The sequence below is a fragment of the Onychostoma macrolepis genome, chromosome 17 (genome assembly GCF_012432095.1).
Source record: "Onychostoma macrolepis isolate SWU-2019 chromosome 17, ASM1243209v1, whole genome shotgun sequence".
NCBI classification, from domain to species: Eukaryota; Metazoa; Chordata; class Actinopteri; order Cypriniformes; family Cyprinidae; genus Onychostoma; species Onychostoma macrolepis.
This window is the reverse complement of record NC_081171.1, coordinates 16,185,057-16,207,683: the sequence shown is the minus strand read 5'-3', so window position 1 is coordinate 16,207,683 and position 22,627 is coordinate 16,185,057. Positions and strand designations below refer to the sequence as shown.

The following is a 22,627-nucleotide window of genomic DNA, read 5'->3' as shown; positions in this document are numbered from 1 at the left end:
GCAAAAAATGTTAATATTCACAAAACGGTTAAATAATCCAGAGCAGGATGCAACTCAGTACTCCTATAACAAAATGGTTGCAGTTACATAAGAGAAAATAAATAAAATATACTGAAAAGGCCAGACAAGCTTGTAAATTAAATTGTGTTATATTTTAATGCAAATCCAGTCTAAGGCATAGCAAAGAAATGGTTGCAACTGACAGGCAATCCTACTATTTCTCTTCTATACTTATGTTTCAGAGTGCAATTCTAACCTAATTAAAATTTTTCTGAGAACGTTTCCCACGTGATTATCAAATTAATAAGCCTCCACTTAAGTCACCGATTCAAAAAAAATAAATAAATAAAGTTTAAGATATCTAAACCAGTGGTCCTCAAACAAGGAGCTAGGGCCCACTAGGGGTACTTTACATTTTTTTTAAAATAAGACAAAACAACCATTAAAATAAGCTTAATCACGACTTTTTTTAAATAACCCCCTCATCAACTGTTTCTTTCCTATGAAAAGTCAGGGCTTTCACTATCAAGAAAAAAAACATTAATATATAATGTAGCATAATTTTAAAAGTGTGATTTGTAAATCGATAAAATCTTATAATTTATTTAGGTAGAAACTGAGTAACAAATGTTGAAGAAGAAAAAAAATCCCTATTCAGTAAATGACAAATTACTGGGACAGTAAATTCTTTGGTTAAAAAGAATTTGAACAGTGAAGATCATTCAGCCTCTAAAACGTCTGAAATTCTGAAACTTAATTAGTTTAATTTTGACTACTGTAGTTACTTTTAAATTTGCATTAACTAGGAGTGCCCATAGATTAAAACAATTTTGAAAAACAAAACTCAAGCTAGGGGCCTTTGAATATTGTTGTGGACAATATAGATCTATGGAGTCAAAAAGGTTGAGAACCACTGACCTAAACTGGTATTGGCTGTTAGAACGACAGGTAGCCAAAAGGTACTCACTGGCAGTGCTCATTACATTGCGTCCCAGCGTGTTAGTGTTGTTGTCGCTGCTGCTTCGGCTCAGGTTCATGTTGTTGGTGGCATTGGTGCGAGACATGTTGGGCGCTCTGCGAACAAACGACTCCATCAAGCTGGCCTCTCGAGAGGACAAGTTGGGGACGCTGGCACTGGAGCTCATGGGCGCTCCAGCTGCCAAAAGTGAACTAACGGAGAGCCGCGCACTGGTGGCGGAGCACAAGGGCCTCTGGGATGCAGCGTCCTTGCTAGATGACTCGGAAACAGAGCTGACGTCTGGCGAGCTCACACTCACGATTCCCATAGAGATGGCTGTCGACTCGGCCGACTGTCTTGAAGTGCCATCGGGTGCTGGTGTTTTACGTTCGCCACTTTCACTTCCTGTGTCTGCAGTTAGCGTGCTGGTGCTGGAGGCAGAGCCAGCTTCGGCTGTGGAAAGCACAACTATCGGTTCCTGGCCCTCCGCCCCCGGGGGTCCTCCGACGATGCCTACTCCCTGCTCCAACAGGCTCTCGACTCTGCGCTCCACTCGGGTGGAGCTGAGGCTTATATCGCTGCTGCTGGCCACGCTACACACCGAACTGCTACTACCCTTGCGGCTAGAAGAACTGGCCCCCGCTGTGGAGGATGAGCCACCCTTGTCTGGACAGTTATTTTTCACCAGGCTGCTCCAGGACTGCGGCGTTCCTGCAACAGTGGATGAGACAGGTTTGGGTGATGGCGCTGACTCAGGGTCGTACCCTGGCGCAAGCTTGAGGTCAAACTTCCCTTCCGCACCCATTCGATACGAGTTTGAGCCACCGGCATCCCAGGTGACATCAATCCAGCCTGGAAAGTGGGGGAGGGGGGATATGAACGGGTGAGACCCAGCAAGAGAGCAGAGAAAGACAGCAGCAAGTCAAAGACAACAGCTTTTGCTCGACACTGGACCAGAAAACACGGAATAAACCAAAATCATTGGATGAGGTCAAATTGATTTTTAAATCTCTGCAAAACCTTTCCAGATCATATTCAAAACACTGACAATCATCTAAGAAGAAACCCAAATCACTCTGGTCCAGGTGAAGCAGTGAGGTAGAAACATGAAGCACAGAAAATGACAAATTAAAAAAAAAGCAGTAGAATTTTGCAAATGCCAAGCTACGAAGCCACTTGAGAAAAAGAACAGAAGAATCATTTTGGTCAGTGTCAAATACACTTGCAATGGAGTTCATTCGGAGCTTGCAAATTGTGACATCAACATGCTTGACTGATGGAGACAGGTTAAAAAGGCTGTTTTACACACTGAAACATGGCTGCCCAAAGAATCAATAGCAACAGAGTGGATGCTTAAGATAGTACGAGTAGGACATCAAAAATGTTACCTGTTAAGTTGGGGGGGAGGGATAAAGGTTGCACTTCAAAATAGTAAACTAATAAAAACAAAAAAGTATGGAATGACAGTTGCAGAGAGCAAAAAGTAGTAATCAACACTTATCACTGAACTTCAGAGTGTGAAACAGATTTGTTTTAATTTCATGCAGATTGCAGAATAGAAGCGAGAGGAAAGCACCACATCAAGAAGTAAACAGGAAGAAAGATTGGTTTCAGATCAGCCCAGTCATAGCTTACCTTTAACTAAAAGTATTTGTAAGATACTTGAAAATAAGAAGGGCTGATCTGAAAGCAGTCCCTCTGAGGCATGCTGGGAAAACAAGTCCAATGTGATTTAACTTTTCTGTTTTACTGTGAACGCCAGTAATGGGTAACTCCATCTCCCCCCCTCACTTGTGATGGATTTGCTGCAGAAAGCTTCTCAAAACATGCAAATGCACTTGATGTTCACAATTTGTTTCCCTTAAACATTGAAGTACCACTGAACTCCATTGTCGATTGGCCAGTAAAGAACTTTTCATGTAGTGGTCCGATGCAGTGACGCCTTGAACACTGTTGTACAGAAATCTGCTATGGCATAAGCATTACACATTGTGCTGTCCAATACAAGCTATCAACGGTTGGATGCACACACTAAGAGCCACAAAAGTGACACCGGTCCTCACCATTATGAGCCTCTCCGGTCACAGTGCCCTCTCCAGCAGGATTACCATCCTGGTCCCTCCACTTCCAGTCTATACCGCGCACCACACGTGCCCCTGGTACAATGTACTTCATCACCTGAGAGCGAAAGAGCCGGCGCTGCCTTCTCAGGTTGGCCTCTGCCTCCTTCACTGCTTTACCTGACAATGCAGAACAAATCTTGACTGATTGGAAACATGAGCAGAGACAAAGCAGTCTCTAATTAAAATAGCGTGCAATTAAGGATGGTCATTTTTCTTTTGTGATAGTGTAGACAAATTAAAATAACACGCTTGCTAAATAGCTCCTTTTAATGACTCCGTTCCCAGTTCATACGTTAATCATTTAATTTACAAAATCCAACGCTATCGTGATGAGAGATGACTCAGCATGAAATGGAAATTTTTATCGTCTTGCTGTGAACAATTCAACCATGCATACGTTTCATTTTTTAACCATGTTATTTTTAATCAAAATATCATAATTAGATTTTCTCTCTGGTGACTGGACGTCTCTAATCATTTAGCCCACTTAAACCATGCCTCTTACAGAAGACACAAACTCGCATTCAGATCTTCATCCAATTAAAAAAAACAAATGGATAGGATAAGTCCCTGCCCAACATTCCCCCATTTTAAAGGGGTCATATGATGCGATTTCAAGTTTTCCTTTCTCTTTGGAGTGTTACAAGCTGTTCGAGCATAGATGAGATCCCTAAAGTTGCCCGCTAAAGACTAAAATCTCAAAACCAAAGAGATATGCTTTATAAAAGTTAAGACTAGTCCACGCCCCCCTAAAACGGCTCATTTAAACACGTCCCCACGTCTACGTCACGATGTGGAAATATTTGCATCGCCCAAATGTTCACGCAAAGAAAGGCGGCGTGGTTTCGGTAACCGCAGTAGTGTTGATGCAGCCATGTCAGGGAGACACTGTGTGTTTCTGTGCGAAAGCAAAAGCACTTTATTTGGCCTTCCGAAAGTAGATGCCGTTAGGAATCATTGGTTGAGATGCGTTTACAACACAACAGCACAATCCAAATGTTCGAATTTGTGCAACGCATTTTATGGACGACAGTTTTGTGAACCTAGGAGAGTACAAGGCTGGCTATGCACGAAGGCTATTTCTAAAAAAAAAATAAAAAAGGGTCAATTCCGACACCAACGCATGCTTGTGGTGTTCGGCCAATCACAACGCACTGGGTCAGTTGGCCAATCAGAGCAGACTGCACTTGTCGGAAGGATGGGCTTTGCAGAAAACGACACGCTTGAAAGAGGCGGGGTATAGAGGAACTAAAATAATGTACAGTATTTGAAAAATAATGTGTTTTTTGAATATTAAAGCATGTCAACATATTCTGTTACACCAAACACACAAAATAATGATCTTTAAAATAGCATCATATGACCCCTTTAATACATTTACCTTGGCTGTTTGCCACAATGTGGAAGAAAAGATCTTTTGCTACATCCATTACATCATAACTTTAAAGCCAAACCCAGTGCATGTCAAAATACACTGTCTTCAGGGTTGCCACGTGGTACTTTGGGAGCCAGATCCCAATAGAAAAATCAATGACGTTAGGTTACTGCAATTAGGTCAGTTACATGGCAAATACTCATATGCTTACAACAAACATCTCTTTGAAGCATAAATATTATAATTGGATTACAATGAGACAAAGTGTAGAGTTAGAAATTATTGGCACTTACCTAGCTGGTCCTCACAGACACCAGTAACAGTGCCATAGATCTCTAGACCAGACAGGGAGAGGTAGTGTGTTTGTCCGCTGGCATTCTTCCCCATCTGTTTAATACGAATGTGTCTCCAGCCCTGCTTCTCATCTTTGGATGGATCCAGAGGCCATGTGGCTGTTGACCTAAGGCAGTAAGAAGTCATATTAGTAGGTGCACAAAACAGACATCTGGTCAAGTCAAGGTAGGCACAGCACAAGAACAGCACACTCTAAAATAGTGTTATGACACACATACCCCGGTTCATTGAGAGAGCTGTCATCCACATGGGTGTAGAGAGTCATCCAGTTCTGACCATCTTTGGACACTTGAAATACCCAATTCCGGAGGGCGGATCGACCGTAACCACGAGCGTGGCGAAGTGTGTATGCAGAGGGGATGACCCATAAACCAAGATCGATGGCAAACCAGGCGTTTTTGTCATCGTTGGTGTGACAATTGAGGGCAGAGCTGTCTCTGCTCAGGATGTCTTCAAGTCGGCCGTAAGGCAAGTTTCTGCCCTCGGAGGAAGTCACAACCACTAATCCGTAAGCAGCGGGGTTCACCCATTCATATGCGGTCCTGTGGCCAAACAGAAGAGCATTCTTTATGCATAACATTTCGGGTCATGTTGGGTTTCAAAATGTAAGAATGAACAATTACAATTAAATCTGTATAAATGATCACAAAAAAGGACAAAGCAGCTCACTTCGCATTGGTGCCAATCCAGTACACAATTCCATTCTCATCAAAGTCATGCTGGTGTCTGAAGGTGAAGCTCTGACCCTCTCTGAGCTTCCTAACAAAGATGAATGAGGACCTGTCAAAGTCATACCACTGCTTGGCCACCTGGGGAAAGGGATGAGACAAATTTATGACCTTTTCTTAGATGCCTGTGGGGATACAGCTGAGTAAATATGGAATAATAGAAGAAATAAACACAAAAAAGCTTTCCTACCATCTTGAGCAGATACTGCTCCAGTGACTCAACAGTGGCCAGCGGCTCCATCTTTAGCATTCTACCAGTTCGGTCAATCAGGGCCGTTTCACCCGGAGCACGCTCCAAACGGAAGCGTAACCTCCTTGTCAGTATCTAACACAACAGAAAAAGATTTTAATGACATATCACCATTCATAATGAAAGATATCACTGTTGCATATGCACCAAACTAAAATTATACACCAAAATATGGAGACTGACCTGTAAATTATACGTTGAGCCTGGTGTATCATATAAGTGGAGAGGTAGCCGCTCTATTGACTCCAACACTGCTATCAGTTTGCGGATTAAGGCAACTGCTGGTCGGCTAAAGGACAGAAACAACTTAAATGTTAGACAGCCTACAGGAAAACAAATTCTCTCATTGTGTTCAAATTAGACAAGTAAGCTGCTGGTTGAGACTCCGATATATAGGGAAGAGATCACTTTTGATGCTGTGCCAGGCTCAATTATCGTTATGTGTAAGTGAAGATATACTTTACCTTTCGTCATCTTCATTTTCAGTAAACGCAGTCTTGAACACATTTATTCTTTCCATCAGAGGCTTACAATCATGTTTCATGTCTAGCTCCACACTCTGTGAGGAAAAAGTAATAAGTAAAAAGGTAATGAGTATTGGGAATAAAAGGAGACAACATGTTTACAGCTGACAGTTAAACTGTGCATGACTCACATTGCTGAGGACAGTAAAAAGTGCTTGCACGAGGCCACTGCTGCACATTTCATATGGAGAAATGGTGTTTTCATCTTTGAGAACGACGATTAAATTCTCCAGAGCTGTTTTCATGAGGTCTCTCCATGTGTTTTCACCTTCAATGCACTGAAGAAACAAGAAGCAAACTCTTACTCACTGTTATTGTCTTTTAGATCCCAATTAAATGGGAACTAAAATAAATTGTGAGAAAAGTATATTCCATTTAGGGCTGGGTAAAAAAAATATTGATATCTCGATTTTAATCGATTCTCATTTTTACGGAACGATATCAATTCTTAAATCCCAAGAATCGATTAGTCTAGCCTGTTTTCAGTTAATGGATGGAGCATTGAAGGGCACCTCCCATCCAATATATCGCAATAAGCATTGTGTTTTGGTACTTTTATTATGAAACAGATTTCAAATTCTGTCCACTGTATTGCAGTATTCAAACTATAAATGCCGTTTAATGTGGAGTGACAGATCTCTGTAGTGCCTCAGTTCGACAGACGAGGCAGCGCGAGGCGCACGTGAACCGATCATCTCCTCCACATTAATACCAGTTTCAGCACAAAATAAACACGACTAAACATCCGAAGGCAAGTTAAAAGAAAGTATAACTTTACAATCTGTATCCTGTCTCTTGTAATCGCTCAAACAGTTTTTCAGCCGCGCAAAGACATCAATATAACGGCTTGTAAATGTCACGTAACGTCACATTTACCCCAGAAAAAAAATATTTGGTGACCATAAACTCATTAGTCAGCTAGAAAAATAAACTGTAGAGAGGGGCATGTTGCTAAATATACGCACCATATAACATTCATTATAATTTTTACTGTTCTTCAGTGTTTAATTTATGTTTGAATAAATCCATCAAGTTTTGTGACAGCCACCATTTAAATGTTTATAGTATATGTTTATATATTTAAAAAAACAAAAACAAATTGAAGTAGAAATAATTATGTAATTGTTACTTTATTATATAAAAAAAAAACTTCATTAGTTCATGTAATTTTGACAGTTGTGTAGCCTACAAATCAGTCAATTTTAACCTTCAATATTATAATGTAGTACCAACTGACTATTTTACAGTGTTAGTTGAGAGATTTTTTTCCTTGAGAAAATCTGGCATGTAGCCTATTTTACCTGATATATAAAATAATCAATACTGAATCGAAAGCTTGTGAATGAGAATCGAATAGAATCATGAAATTTGTGTCAAAACCCAGCCCTAAACTATGGGCAGATAAAGCTTTTGTTTAATTCTACCTGTCTGTTAGTATGTAACTCCCAAGCAGACTCTAGCTGTGTGGCGATGTTTCTTAGAGTGACCACTACACCTCTCGGCATACTCTCCACAGCCTTGAAGTGATCATCATACAGATCTCTAGCCATGGTTTTCACCTACAATGCACTGAAGAAACAAGAAGCAAACTCTTACTCACTGTTATTGTCTTTTAGATCCCAATTAAATGGGAACTAAAATAAATTGTGAGAAAAGTATATTCCATTTAGGGCTGGGTAAAAAATATTGATATCTCGATTTTAATCGATTCTCATTTTTACGGAACGATATCAATTCTTAAATCCCAAGAATCGATTAGTCTAGCCTGTTTTCAGTTAATGGATGGAGCATTGAAGGGCACCTCCCATCCAATATATCGCAATAAGCATTGTGTTTTGGTACTTTTATTATGAAACAGATTTCAAATTCTGTCCACTGTATTGCAGTATTCAAACTATAAATGCCGTTTAATGTGGAGTGACAGATCTCTGTAGTGCCTCAGTTCGACAGACGAGGCAGCGCGAGGCGCACGTGAACCGATCATCTCCTCCACATTAATACCAGTTTCAGCACAAAATAAACACGACTAAACATCCGAAGGCAAGTTAAAAGAAAGTATAACTTTACAATCTGTATCCTGTCTCTTGTAATCGCTCAAACAGTTTTTCAGCCGCGCAAAGACATCAATATAACGGCTTGTAAATGTCACGTAACGTCACATTTACCCCAGAAAAAAAATATTTGGTGACCATAAACTCATTAGTCAGCTAGAAAAATAAACTGTAGAGAGGGGCATGTTGCTAAATATACGCACCATATAACATTCATTATAATTTTTACTGTTCTTCAGTGTTTAATTTATGTTTGAATAAATCCATCAAGTTTTGTGACAGCCACCATTTAAATGTTTATAGTATATGTTTATATATTTAAAAAAACAAAAACGAATTGAAGTAGAAATAATTGTGTAATTGTTACTTTATTATATAAAAAAAAAAACTTCATTAGTTCATGTAATTTTGACAGTTGTGTAGCCTACAAATCAGTCAATTTTAACCTTCAATATTATAATGTAGTACCAACTGACTATTTTACAGTGTTAGTTGAGAGATTTTTTTTTCCTTGAGAAAATCTGGCATGTAGCCTATTTTACCTGATATATAAAATAATCAATACTGAATCGAAAGCTTGTGAATGAGAATCGAATAGAATCATGAAATTTGTGTCAAAACCCAGCCCTAAACTATGGGCAGATAAAGCTTTTTGTTTAATTCTACCTGTCTGTTAGTATGTAACTCCCAAGCAGACTCTAGCTGTGTGGCGATGTTTCTTAGAGTGACCACTACACCTCTCGGCATACTCTCCACAGCCTTGAAGTGATCATCATACAGATCTCTAGCCATGGTTTTCACCTACAGACACAGAGGTGGAAACAGAAAGTTGGGTAATGTCATTGTGGGGATTTATAAAATATTTCTAAATCAACATTTTTTTATTTTATTTTATTTTTTACTTTCTATTCAAAGGATCCTGAAGTATTATGGTTTCATAATAAATAATTTATTAAATTTAAATCAACAACATTGACAATAAGAAATGTTTCTTGAGCACCAAATCAGAACATTAGAATGATTACTGAGAATCATGTAACAATGACTCAAATATGCATGGTCACATCTGTCAGTCATGCTAGAGGATAAAAGGAATACTCCGTAATCCTACCTTTTGTTTCGTTTTTTCCAATTTGGATTTGAGCTTTCTTCCTCGCTTACCAGTCCAGCCAGTAACAAACTCAGACCCTGTAAGAAACAAAGCACCCAAAAAATGAGGAAAGATACTGGCAAGATTGATGCTTTTAAACTATTTTTCCAAACTTACCTAGAGAGGTTTCTGCAGTGAAAGAGTGCTTAGTGCCTCGGTTTGACTCGAACACAAAGCCTGGTAGGTCCTCTTTGAGGATGGTGGCCTGCTGGCCATCTGAATTATGGATGGCAATCTCACCCTCTTTCAGACAAGTTAGAGACCAGTTCCCCACAGTGAGTTTGGTGGGACCCTGTGTGGACAGGATGGGCTGACTGGCTGTCACCGGTTTGACCTGACTTCTGGCACGCTGCAGCTTCTCCAAAAACTCACTTCTGCTCTCTATAGGAGTGAGGGAAAGAAAACATCGGCTACTATAAAATCACAGGAGCCAATCCTAACTTAACAATAAGCAACCCCATTTCAATTAATTGTTGCAAAGATAGTTCTGTTCTTTTATTGATCGATCGGTTTGTGTGCAGGAGACCTACCTGAGCTGTCAGAGCCACCCTCCGGGCTTCCACTGGAGTACATGGTGGCCAGTTTACCATCCAGGATGAAGCGGAACCAACCATTGCTGCCATTGGAAAGCTCCAAAGCAGCTGCATCACTCCAAATATAAAGGCAGTCCCTGCCTCTAATGATGGACCAGTCTCTCCAGTGGTAAGGCTTCCCCTGCTGGATCTCTTTGGCATCCTCTTGTGGTTCATCATCCTGGAAAATAAAACAGACTGATTTATTTCAAAGCAAATTCTGAATAGTGACAAGAAAATGTTGTTTAGTCATCAACAGACTTTTTGGACACACAAACAACAATAAAGACGAAAATGTGGAATGAGTTGAATCTGACCTTCTCAGGTTTGGCCTCTTCCTCATTTTCATCATCTGATGTGGGTCCTGCCAGAGTGGACACCTTATTAATGACACCCAGCCTGGCAAGCTGATCTAAGAACACGTCACCTCCCTTATCCACTAGATCCCTAATGATCTGCAGCGCCAGCAGGTGACCATCATCATCATCCTGTGAAAAACAAGTAGAAAGGTCAGTAAGACTTAACTTCAACCCAACCCAATTAAATTAAATTCAATTAAATTAAATTTGAGAAAAGATCATCAGGAAGGAAAGACTAAAATATCCAACCTCCTGATCCAGCACAGTCGCAGTGATTTCCACAAGTACAGTGGGCAAGTTGTGTCCAGCATCAGAGTCACAAACTTCCTTTAGTAAAACTTCAGAACTGTAGTGCACCATCTTTCTGATCAGAGCTAAACTAGCTTTCCTGTGAAAGAGATTATACAAACAAACCATCATTGAAAGGAAAGCATTGATGCCCTACTGACAACAAAACACAAAAATGTTACTACACTGGTTTTCCTTTTTGAAAATGTACTTTGGCACTGATGGTCCTCTAGAGCCCCTCACCTTATTGAAGGCAGCATGGTTTGCTGAAAGGTCTGTGCAAATACTGGGAGCAGCCTTTTCAGGTAGATAGGCGCCATCTCAGGGTCACCTTTTGGCTCACTGCCCTCTTCCTCTTCTTTATTAACATCCTTCTTTTTCTTGTCATCACCCTTGTTGACAGGACACATCCAGTCTCCTATATCAAACACCACAAGAAACACTTTTGAAAATCTAACAAATCCCCTTGAATTCACCATTACAAAATGAATGATGAGTGATTGCATTCAAGCACAATATTGCAATTTCTATGCCACCAGTCTCACCACAAAGTAGAAGCAAAAATAATATATATATATTTTTTCAAACATGGTTTTCCCAAACACTTCTTAATCTTCCACTGGCTGTCCTAACATCTAGTTAGGACAGCCAGATTCAAATTCACTCTATTGGTTGAGCCAATGCTGCTGTGTCTGGCTGGTTTGAGATGTTCAAACGACAAGTGCAATGTTCTGATAGCACCATACAGCCTCATTGCTGACATTTTATGAAAAATTTGCATAAGTATTTTTAAATCCCCCAAAAAACACATTTTAGCTTCAATATTCTGAAACTTCTACTTTCAAAAATAAAAAGGGAAACAATATTGTCATGAAGTAGAGATGAAAGCTGATAGACTCACCAGGAGACTGGAGAATTGCTACAACCTCGCTGTGTCCTCTCTCTCTCGCTTTGTCTAACGGAGTTTTACCATCTTCATCTCTCAGGTCAGGGTTGGCCCCATGGCGCAGTAAAGTCTATTGGGAAACATTTGCCATAAAATAAATACAATACATTAAAAACCATGTATAGTAACTACAAAAAGAATCGGTTATATGAACACTTTACCTTGGCTACTTGTGGCCTACCAAAACAGGCAGCATAGTGCAGAGAGGATGACCTCTGGCCTCTATTGACATCAGCACCTCTCTCGCAGAGGAACTCCACCTTAAGCAGGCCAGAAAACATTGTGAGAGCTTGCAATCCTTAGAAAACAAAACAATGTTCATCTGTTGCACTGACCCCATTCCTCTAACTTACACAAGCCACCATCAGACAAAGGGGGTCAAGAAATCAGGTTGTATTAGTTTTCATTATGCATGGCATTTGTAACACTGCTGCTGGTGGTACAGTCTTGCCTATTTAGTTGTGTCTCCCCCACATAACCATATTGCACAATGTAAGAATAATGCTGTCCTAAATTCAGTGTGTAACCTTTAGTCACAAGACTCATGCTGTTGCACTGTGTCTGAAGGCAATTTCTTGCAACATGTGCACTGAAAAACAACTTCGAAATTCCAGACATTTAAAAACAAAACAAAACAAAAAATCCTCACCATCTCTTGTGTTCCAAATGCAGATGCCCAGTTCAAGAGAGTCTGTCCTACATCATCCATGAAATTTACTTCAAATGCTTGGAAGGAAATAAAAAGTAACAGTACAAGTTAGTCAGGATGTGACCTCAAAGCAACAACAACCCTCAAAATCCCCCCGCGTCCAAAATATTGATCTTGCATGCACTACTTGAACACTAACCACCGGTGTCAATGGCATCAATGAGGGCATCGGTGTCCTTGCTGCGTATACAGTCAATAAGCTGTCGGTGGGAGCGTTCCCCGGAGCTGTCGAGACGCCGCAGACCAGGGATCCGGCCAGTAGAACCAGCTGTAGATTTGGGCAAAGCCTTGCGTCCCTCAAAGAGCAGCACCAGCAGTAAGTCCACTAGCCGCATGGTGTCCAGCACACAGCGCTCATCCCCCTGCAGAGCACTCTCCATAGAGTCAGGCAGCTCTGAACGCAGAAGATCCTGAATGGGGAGATGCAACACAAACTTTCATCAAAAGTAACCCGAGGAAACTGGGATTTTGTTGTAGTGATCTATCATAAAAAAAAAAAACTGCGGAAACACATAGTACGTGTGACATCTAGCAAATGACAAGTATATTTCTGTGAATATATATCTTACATGTGTGACAAGTGGTGAGCCTCTGCACAGTGTGGACAGAAGGCTGACAATGGTGGACACTTGGTTGCTCAGTTTAGAGTCTGCAGCAGATGGAGTGGCTCCGCTAGAGGTCCTGCCAGGCTTGCAGGTGGAGGAGGGTCCAGATGCCGTCCCTCCTGCTGCAGCCATACGGGACAGCAGCTCTTCTGTCAGTCCATGCTTAGCTAATGGGGCTGGATCAACTCCACGCCGTGTAAACCGGTCCGCCAGTGAAGCAAAGCAACGCAGAGCTCCATCAGACACCTGTGAATGACACCAGGACAATAATTACCAGTTAGTTGTTTACACAACATTTGTGCATAATTTTATCAACAACATCAGTCCTTTAAAACTATGGAAAAGAAACTGAAACTGATCTACCTGATTTTATTTCTATTAATCAACAGTTACTTAATCCCCATTCACACCAAGAACGATAACTATAAAGATGTAGTTCTAAAAATCATTCTCAAAATTTAAGAATAGCATAGTCCACACCCCAGCTATAACAATAAAGGCAAAGATTAGCGATACAGTTGTAATCAAATTCAGAATGATTTTTTTCCAGCTGACAAACAATACAAACACTGACACCCAATCAGAATCCATCCAGCTATAACGAGCTCAAGAATTTAAAGTGGCAGACGAGCGTGCACTTAGAATAAACAGATGATATAGTCTGCTGGTGTGGATGCTAATATATTCATCTTTAAAGTTATTGTTCTTGGTATGAACGGGCCTTTACACTACCATGCAAAAGTTTAGGGAGAGAAGTTTTTTTTTTTTGTTATTAAAAAAAGAAATGAATGCTCCCATTCAGTAAAGATGCATTAAATCATTAATCCATTAAATGCTTTAAAAAAGTGACAGAAGTATTTTGTAACATTATAAATGACTTTATTTAAAAAATGCTATTCTTTTGAGCTTTCCATTTAAAGAATAACTTATGGAGAATCATGAGACAAGTCAGCTTAGCCATAACTGGAAAAAACATTTTAAACTACACAAAAATGCAAAAGAGCTATTTTAAATGTTTAAAAAATACTGTATTCAAACAAATGCAACCTTGGTGAGCATAAGAGACTTGCATTAAAAAAAAAAAAAAAAAAAAAAAAAACTTGCATAACTAAAAAAAGAAAAGAAAATGATAACTTTTAAATGGTTTCCATCCCTCACAAAAAAAAAAGCTAGAGAAGTCTTACAGCATGCAAAATTAGCACACTAGTTTTCAGGTGAACTATCCCTTTAAGTGTTACTCATGTCCTACCTGGTGGTCTTCATGTTTCAGCAGACTAGAGAGGGATTCCACGCATGTCTCTAGGGAAGAGTCTTGTGGCTCCATCTTACTACAGAGGCGAGAAACTACTGCCATGGCAGAGTGCAATGTGTCCTTGTGCACAAGATGACCACTGTCCCTAATGAAGCTCAGCACACAGTTCAATCCACCCGCTTCAAATACAGCTCCAGACTCCCGTGTGCAGATCAGCTCCAGAACCTGATGACACAAGACAGTATATAATATGACCATCATGCATAGTGGAATTGTTCAAAAACAGCTTCATAGGGCATCTTTTCAACCGTTTAAACTCATATTAGCAAACTGACTTAAAAAAAAAACAAGTCTTGGCAGTAAATATAGCAACATTTACCTTTACACATTGTTCAGCCAGATCTCTGCTAGTCCTGTTGTTGAGCTCCACCACCACCAGCCGATTACACAGGGCTTTGATGGCTCCATCGACTCCCACAATCCTGCGGGTGCATTCAGCGGACACGTCCAGGTAGTAGGTGATGGCCCTGGCTGTCACTTCCAGCACATTATCCGGTGCGCTCTCATCCAGGAAGATCTTACACAGAGCTGGGAGAAATGTCCGTGGAGGACACCTACGGTGGTGAGACAGCAGTGTCAGAGTGAAATGAAGGGTTATTAAGTCCGCACAATATGGAGGGAAAATGCTGATACAAGATTTACTTGTTAGATAATACAACAGAGATATGTGATGCAATAAACCTAAAAATGCATCAATTTCTATTATTATTTAAAGCCAGAAAATAATAAAATCCAATGCATGTCTCTAGTTCTTCCTAAGTAAACAAACTAAACATTACTCCAACCTCCCAAAGTGAACAGTATATCTCTTACTCAAGTGACATGCTGTAAAAATTGTTATCCTTACTTAATGGTAAATAACTGTAGATATAAACAAATCACTGGCCTGATTAATTTACATGTGCAAACTGTGTGCAAAAAAATGCTCATGCAGTTTGTTGTCCTTGGGTTTAAGAGGACTCTTGCATTTCCCCTTTGGGTAACCACTACCTATGATACAGCTTTTTACAAACCACTTGTGACTGAGCAGGATCATCACATTTAAGACCAAAATATTCACACACAACTGCGGTGCTTCCTTGTTTGTCTTTATCATCTTCAGCAGCTATTGCTACTGATCCAATCATTGACTACCAAATTTAATTCTAGACTATTTAAGACAAGTAGAAACTGTCACAATCTAGTACTAACCTCTTAATAATACATGTTAGAGTGAGTTACTTTTGCATAGTCATTAAAAATTAATAACTAATATTTCACTGAAATGTGTAATAAACTTATTTTAGTTTGCAGGTTTAGATACTCTCTTTTTTTTACTTTATAACCCCAGGACTACACATTCATAGTTTTTTTTTTTTTTTTTTGGAACACCTGGCATACCCTGCAAAACTGTTCTCATTCGCGTTTGAATATGAATTGCCCATGAGTGAACGTCACGAACATCATAATGAACTCATCTGGAAGAGAAGACAAAAGTGCCAAAGACCTCAGCTGTGTGGGAGCACTTTAAATTGGGTGAGGACAAGACACAGGCAGTGTGCCAAATATGCGATTTGAAACTGGCCTAACAGTTACCACAACAGCACATCAAGTTTGAAAAAAAAATCACCTGAGTTCTGCAAGTAGTACGCCTATAATATATTGTTGGTGTAAAAAAAACGAGCTGCTTTTATCCGCCATGTTAATCAGTAATTTTACACATGATAAAAACGTGCACTTAATTTGCTTGGAAAGTACTTGCGAATAGTGCAGTCATTAAAAAATTACAGTAGCCCAGCCTAATAGCTAATAATTTAACGTAATAAGCCTAACGTTACCTTGTTCTATTTAGTCTATTACAGTTTGTTTTATTCTATATAAGGAAATTCATTTAATTTTATTTAAACTGTTCGTTAATTAAAACGTGTGATGCTGTTATTGAAAGCATGCTACCGTGTTCTTTATTTATTAGTTGTTTTTTTTGTTCTTTTATTTAAATAGCCTACCCTTTATGGTGTCAGTAATTACTGTGCTGCTAATTTGTGATTTGGGAGTGATTTGTTTGTTAGGCTACCTTATTAAAAGTATTGCTCTTAACAGACCTGTGTGTTTTGTTATCACTAGTGCAGTGTCTGTTCACAGAGCATTTAAGCCCTGCCTGCGTGAGGCACGCCGCTTCCGGCTCGTCGCTGTTCTGTAGTTTATTAAAAGTTTATTAATTCTGAACGTGTCGCGTGTCCATATTGCACCAAAATGCAACACTGCACTCCCTCGGGTCCGCAGCAACACACCCGCCACGCGTGAAGTCGACTGGATGAATGGTTCTCGACATACAGGTGCTGGTCATATAATTAGAATATCATCAAAAAGTTGATTTATTTCACTAATTCCATTCAAAAAGTGAAACTTGTATATTATATTCATTCATTACACACAGACTGATATATTTCAAATGTTTATTTCTTTTAATTTTGATGATTAGAGCTTACAGCTCATGAAAGTCAAAAATCAGTATCTCAAAATATTAGAATATTACTTAAGACCAATACAAAGAAAGGATTTTTAGAAATCTTGGCCAACTGAAAAGTATGAAAATGAAAAGTATGAGCATGTACAGCACTCAATACTTAGTTGGGGCTCCTTTTGCCTGAATTACTGCAGCAATGCGGCGTGGCATGGAGTCGATCAGTCTGTGGCACTGCTCAGGTGTTATGAGAGCCCAGGTTGCTCTGATAGTGGCCTTCAGCTCATCTGCATTGTTGGGTCTGGTGTCTCTCATCTTCCTCTTGACAATACCCCACAGATTCTCTATGGGGTTCAGGTCAGGCGAGTTTGCTGGCCAATCAAGCACAGTAACACTATGGTCATTGAACCAGCTTTTGGTACCTTTGGCAGTGTGGGCAGGTGCCAAGTCCTGCTGGAAAATGAAATCTCCATAAAGCTTGTCAACAGAAGGAAGCATGAAGTGCTCTAAAATTTCCTGGTAGATGGCTGCGTTGACTGTGGACATCAGAAAACACAGTGGACCAACACCAGCAGATGACATGGCAGCCCAAATCATCACTGACTGTGGAAACTTCACACTGGACTTCAAGTAACATGGATTCTGTGCCTCTCCACTCTTCCTTCAGACTCTGGGACCTTGATTTCCAAATGAAATGTAAAATTTACTTTCATCTGAAAAGAGGACTTTGGACCACTGAGCAACAGTCCAGTTCTTTTTCTCCACAGCCCAGGTAAGACGCTTCTGACGTTGTCTCTGGTTCAGAAGTGGCTTGGTAGCCCTTTTCCTGAAGACGACTGAGCGTGGTGACTCTTGATGCACTGACTCCAGCTTCAGTTCTCTCCTTGTGAAGCTCTCCCAAGTGTTTGAATCGGCTTTGCTTGACTGTATTCTCAAGCTTGCGGTCATCCCTGTTGCTTGTGCACCTTTTCCTACCCAAATTCTTCCTTCCAGTCAACTTTGCATTTAATATGCTTTGATACAGCACTCTGTAAACAGCCACACCTTTCAGTAATGACCTTCTGTGACTTACCCTCTTTGTGGAGGGTGTCAATGTTCGTCTTCTGGATTATTGCCAAGTCAGCAGTCTACCCCATTATTGTGGTTTCAAAGAACAAGAGATACCCAGAATTTATACTGTAGGGATGGTCATTTATTCAAACTCAAATGTAAATATTCTAATATTTTGAGATACTGATTTTTGACTTTCATGAGCTGTAAGCTCTAATCATCAAAATTAAAAGAAATAAACATTTGAAATATATCAGTCTGTGTGTAATGAATGAATATAATATACAAGTTTCACTTTTTGAATGGAATTAGTGAAATAAATCAACTTTTTGATGATATTCTAATTATATGACCAGCACCTGTAATAAAAATGCAAACAGACAGACAGACACACACACAGAGATTCCTGCTTTTATTAGAGAAGAATATGTTCATCCCCCTCCCTCCGAATATTCGGTGTTGATTACTACTGAATCTTCGAAGCTCGAAGAATGGAAAATGGTATTCGGTCCAGCCCTACCTTTTACCCAACAGCTCACATTTACACTGCTTGTTATAGAATTACACTTATTTAAATGTCTTTTTATATAAGAGTATAAACAAATTCTCATTATATCTAACAGTTTCACCAACACTCCTCGTTTAGGACTTCATTCTTCTATATTGGATTTCAAAAAGTATATTTAATAATATGAAGTGATGTCTAATTTCAAGTGATTCTTAAGTTTCAAATTTATCACTGATGAGAAAACCTGAGGCTGATACCGATAACCCTAAGCATTTTTTTTTTAGCTCTAAGTGCCCCTTGTCACTCTTTTACAAGTTAATAAGCTACATTACAATGTACCACACTCTAAAATTTCAGGCAATTTACATTCTGCACAATATTCAAATTAAATGCAACAGTTATGAATAGCTCTACTGCTGCTATCAAAAGTAATAAACCCTTCAGCCCACCAGAACTGGCGCCTCATCAGTATTCAGACTTACGTTTCGAAGCAGCGGTCAACGTTGTCTGACATGAGCAACAGCATGCAGAGCTGCTCCAGGGCGATGAGCTGCATATCCCGCTCATCACCCTGTCCCATCTGCAGCCACTCCAGCAATGTGTCCGGGTCCACGTCCGCCATGATGCTCCACTACCCTATCCACCCAACACCCAGTCACCCCGCCAGCAGCAGGAGAGAAATGAACAGGGGCAGTCACTGGTCCTCTTGTTGTCTCATTAAGTCTTCACCTTCATGAGAAAAAGGAACAAAATTTGAGATCTGGGAAACAACAGGAGACATAAACACCACACAAAACCCTTTGCAATGTTGCCCTGGGCCTTAACTTCCTACTTCTCCCATTTGATTGGTGTGTATCTTTTGGCGCTGATCTGAAAACACAATCTTTAAATAACAGAACGAAAACTCTTGGATAATGATGAAATGGGTGGAGCAGATGACTCCTTGAAAATGTATGAACTTGAAAGGTATACTAATAGGAGTAAAACAGACTATAAACATGATGAACTGATGCCTTTAATCAAAGCACTGAAAGAAATCGCTATGATTAGCTGATTAGTAAGCTTGGCCAACAACAGTTCACATGATGGATAGTTCATCAATGACTCACACTGTATGGCCCGAACAGCCCAGTTTTTCAGAGACACACAGTAGGCAATAGAAGCTGAAAAATCACTACGCTTTTATTGTTCTGAGAAACAAACCATTAAAGAAAAAGCAGCACTACTTTCCTGAGACAGACAAGCTGAGCCAAGCATGAGTATAAATTCATTAGAATGGGAGATCTATGTGAAATAGCAAAAGTGTGTTATTCATTACCGCCCGGGTGGCTACAGACAGGCATGCCTCAGATAGATCCACCACCTTCTTAGAGACTAACAGAGAGATCCACTTATCAACAGATTAAGTGACTAACTTGATTCAGGAAGAATGTCCTGTTGAACTTGACATTCAAAGCAACTGTTGGATTTACTGGATGGAGAGGAGAAAAAAACCCACATCACACAAACAGGAACACCGTGTTACTTCGCTACTCTAAAACAAATATGTATGTCACCTGACTGTGATTAAGCAGACCTAAATAAGATTAGACAATTATATTCCACAGCAGACACATTCAGCATAACTTTTTAATTCATGAGCTGACATATCCCCAAGTTGTTCTTTCTGGTTTTGTAACCTGTTTTTAACAGTCACACTGGACCATTGTGAACAACACAATGGATTCAATATACTAGACCTCTGAAAACAAGTTCTGATGCCATAGCCCTGGGTTACACTCTCTCCTTGGAAAGAAAACTCAGAAAGTTTACAACAATTATACTACCTTCAAATTAATGGGACTTGTTTATTTCAAGTCTATTAGCCCACCAATACAGTAATGACAATTTTATCTTCATATTGCTATTGTTAAGATCTTAATGTTGTTTATTAACTTTACCCTATAAAGCATACTGTATCAAATATTCGATACATGAATTGCTAAGGCCACTAAAATATGATCAAAACTTTGCTGAAAAACATGTTGTACACAATCTACTACATGCCTTCTGCCCTCAGATTGATAGTTCAAAGCCTTTTCGTGTAATTCATAAATTAAAAATAAAAACCTTCAGTTCATGGTACATTGATTTACATAATGATTTTTTATAAAGCAAATGTATGAGTATTTTTTTTGTTATTAATATTTAAAAAAAAAAAAACATTTACTGGAATGGAGCAACTTACGTTTACTTAACCCATACAGATTGTTTTTAAGAAAAAATTCATGTTAAAATTTTTTTTATAAAATACAATACATCTAACTTTTGAGGAACTTATTTGTACATCTCTCAATCATTATTGTATTCCATTACATTTTAAGTTTTGCTGCCCACAGTTAAAACTACAAAACATCAACAACAAAACCAATCATTTAAACATTATCATACTAAAATGTATTATTGGTAGACACAGAGTAACAACTAATATTAATATGCATTAATAGTCCTTAATTATACTGTTATAAAAATCTCACTGATTTACATTACAAGCTATCAGAATTTCATCTCATCTTTTGGCCAATTAAAAAGCAACAACTGCACAAAAGTTGCATATATGTGGGCCTCTGAATAAAATTTACCCCTCCCCCCTTCTTAAGTGCACTATATCATCCCATATGGGCCAAAGCTTGATGTATTAAACATGATACATGAAAACATAGAACATATGCAAACCTTCCCTTTATATTCTGTCAACAGGCTTAATAAAGTGTTCCATTTAATAAGCAATGAGATTTGTCTGACCACTATTACATATGTCTGGTATTTTACAGTGTTAACTAAATCATTAAACTCATTCCCACTTAAGCTGAATATAAGAGTATGGAAGAAATTTAGGTAGTTTCTAATACTAAACTAGCTCCAGTCCAAGATAATTTAAGCAGTAATGTATTTTTAGATTCTGTCTGCTGTTGTTCTTACAGCATAGAGATCAATAACATTTCAAATAATCAAAGCACCAGCAAAGCAGACATTCAGCTGATCCGTGGCTCTTGCGTTCATGATATCTGACGGACAGACATGATTCTAATGATGTTCTTTGACTTTCTGCCAGTGCAGCTGACTAAGGAGTCAAAAAACAACTTGATTGCAACCGATGTCATCATGACACCAGTCTATACAGCAGCATAATAAAACCTAACCTTCACGGTGAACACAGACGGCACCTTTGAGCGTTAATAAGATACACGCATAGTGTGTTTGATCTATAATATCATGTCATGTGTTTAACTTCATGTATGGCCAACTAACATGATACTGAGAGCCGAGCAGGTGAACAAACAGTCCAATTAACCCTGAAAATCTCGAACCACGAACAATATAACGTTATCAAACTCCAAACTGTGATTAAACGTTAGAGAAGGAAAGTTAGGCGAAAAAAACAAAAAAAGAGAGTCATACATTAACGTTCAATCTTGTCGTGATGGCCTCTTTCTTGAGTTCAGACAGCTTGTGTTAGCTTACACGCCATGACGGAGTCCAAAACCGTTTAATTTCACGTTAAAGTCATATTTGACCATATGTTTCCGCAGCAAATGAGTATAAACAAATTATCTGTTGTGAAAGCGAGGTTCAGTTAGCTGGGATTAGCTAAAATGCGTCCCGGTAGCGTCACTTCGACATACCTAATTAATCCCAAACTTCATTTACTTAATTGGTATTGGGTATGAATATGTTTTCCATCCACATATATAACCGGTCTGAAAGCAATTTTAAGGTGAAAACACCAAGTAACACTACCGCGGCCTTGTGTTTACCAGTAAATCCGCGAGCTAAAGTTGAATAGAAGCCCGAGGCCTGAACGCGTCTGTCAGGCAGAGAAATAAATCCTCCGCCGAGCGACACAAACACTCACCGTTTATCGCCGAACGACGAGAAGACAAGAAAAACACACAGGGTGGACAAAATTCGTCTCGGGATGAAGTTGTGTCAGACGGCGAGATGTGAATATCGCTTCATTCCCCGCTTCTGCTTGCTGTAAGGTAGAGGTCAAAGTGAACGGGAAGGCGTCGGGTGAAATGGAGAGCCGTCGAAAGGACTAGTCGAGGCTCCGCATATCACGAGGCTCCGCAGCAGCGCTTAGGAACACGCAGCGATGCGGCTAAGCGACAGGGGGCGCTAAAACACCTCGCCATTTACAGTCAACGAGGTCGCCAAAAAGATTACAAACCATTCACCTAGATTGCACAATTGTAGAAAGTGAACAGCGTGACACATGCTCTCTGAAATCAAGCAACGTTTGAGTAGGTTAACGTTCATATTGAAACGCATTATACATTTTA

The 22,627-nt window shown here is 39.5% G+C and overlaps 1 protein-coding gene across 1 annotated transcript in view; it reads right to left on the bottom strand.

Moving 5' to 3' along the window:
* The window catches only part of hectd1 (HECT domain containing 1), a 34,282-nt gene extending 11,831 nt beyond the window's left edge, over positions 1 to 22,451 (bottom strand). The window contains exons 1-25 of the mRNA XM_058749766.1: positions 22,201 to 22,451; positions 18,788 to 19,034; positions 14,624 to 14,858; positions 14,242 to 14,469; positions 12,957 to 13,238; positions 12,527 to 12,797; positions 12,328 to 12,404; positions 11,840 to 11,938; positions 11,634 to 11,748; positions 10,976 to 11,150; positions 10,694 to 10,832; positions 10,403 to 10,573; positions 10,044 to 10,266; positions 9,631 to 9,894; positions 9,475 to 9,551; positions 9,030 to 9,164; positions 6,444 to 6,590; positions 6,253 to 6,347; positions 5,972 to 6,077; positions 5,729 to 5,863; positions 5,480 to 5,619; positions 5,029 to 5,352; positions 4,750 to 4,916; positions 3,022 to 3,198; positions 968 to 1,810 (exon numbers count right to left, since the gene is read on the bottom strand). Coding sequence (XP_058605749.1) covers positions 968 to 1,810; positions 3,022 to 3,198; positions 4,750 to 4,916; positions 5,029 to 5,352; positions 5,480 to 5,619; positions 5,729 to 5,863; positions 5,972 to 6,077; positions 6,253 to 6,347; positions 6,444 to 6,590; positions 9,030 to 9,164; positions 9,475 to 9,551; positions 9,631 to 9,894; positions 10,044 to 10,266; positions 10,403 to 10,573; positions 10,694 to 10,832; positions 10,976 to 11,150; positions 11,634 to 11,748; positions 11,840 to 11,938; positions 12,328 to 12,404; positions 12,527 to 12,797; positions 12,957 to 13,238; positions 14,242 to 14,469; positions 14,624 to 14,858; positions 18,788 to 18,927 — 4,765 coding nt within the window. The 5' untranslated portion in view covers positions 18,928 to 19,034; positions 22,201 to 22,451. The remainder of the gene's footprint in view (positions 1 to 967; positions 1,811 to 3,021; positions 3,199 to 4,749; positions 4,917 to 5,028; positions 5,353 to 5,479; positions 5,620 to 5,728; positions 5,864 to 5,971; positions 6,078 to 6,252; positions 6,348 to 6,443; positions 6,591 to 9,029; positions 9,165 to 9,474; positions 9,552 to 9,630; positions 9,895 to 10,043; positions 10,267 to 10,402; positions 10,574 to 10,693; positions 10,833 to 10,975; positions 11,151 to 11,633; positions 11,749 to 11,839; positions 11,939 to 12,327; positions 12,405 to 12,526; positions 12,798 to 12,956; positions 13,239 to 14,241; positions 14,470 to 14,623; positions 14,859 to 18,787; positions 19,035 to 22,200) is intronic.
* Positions 22,452 to 22,627: the final 176 nt, after the last annotated feature.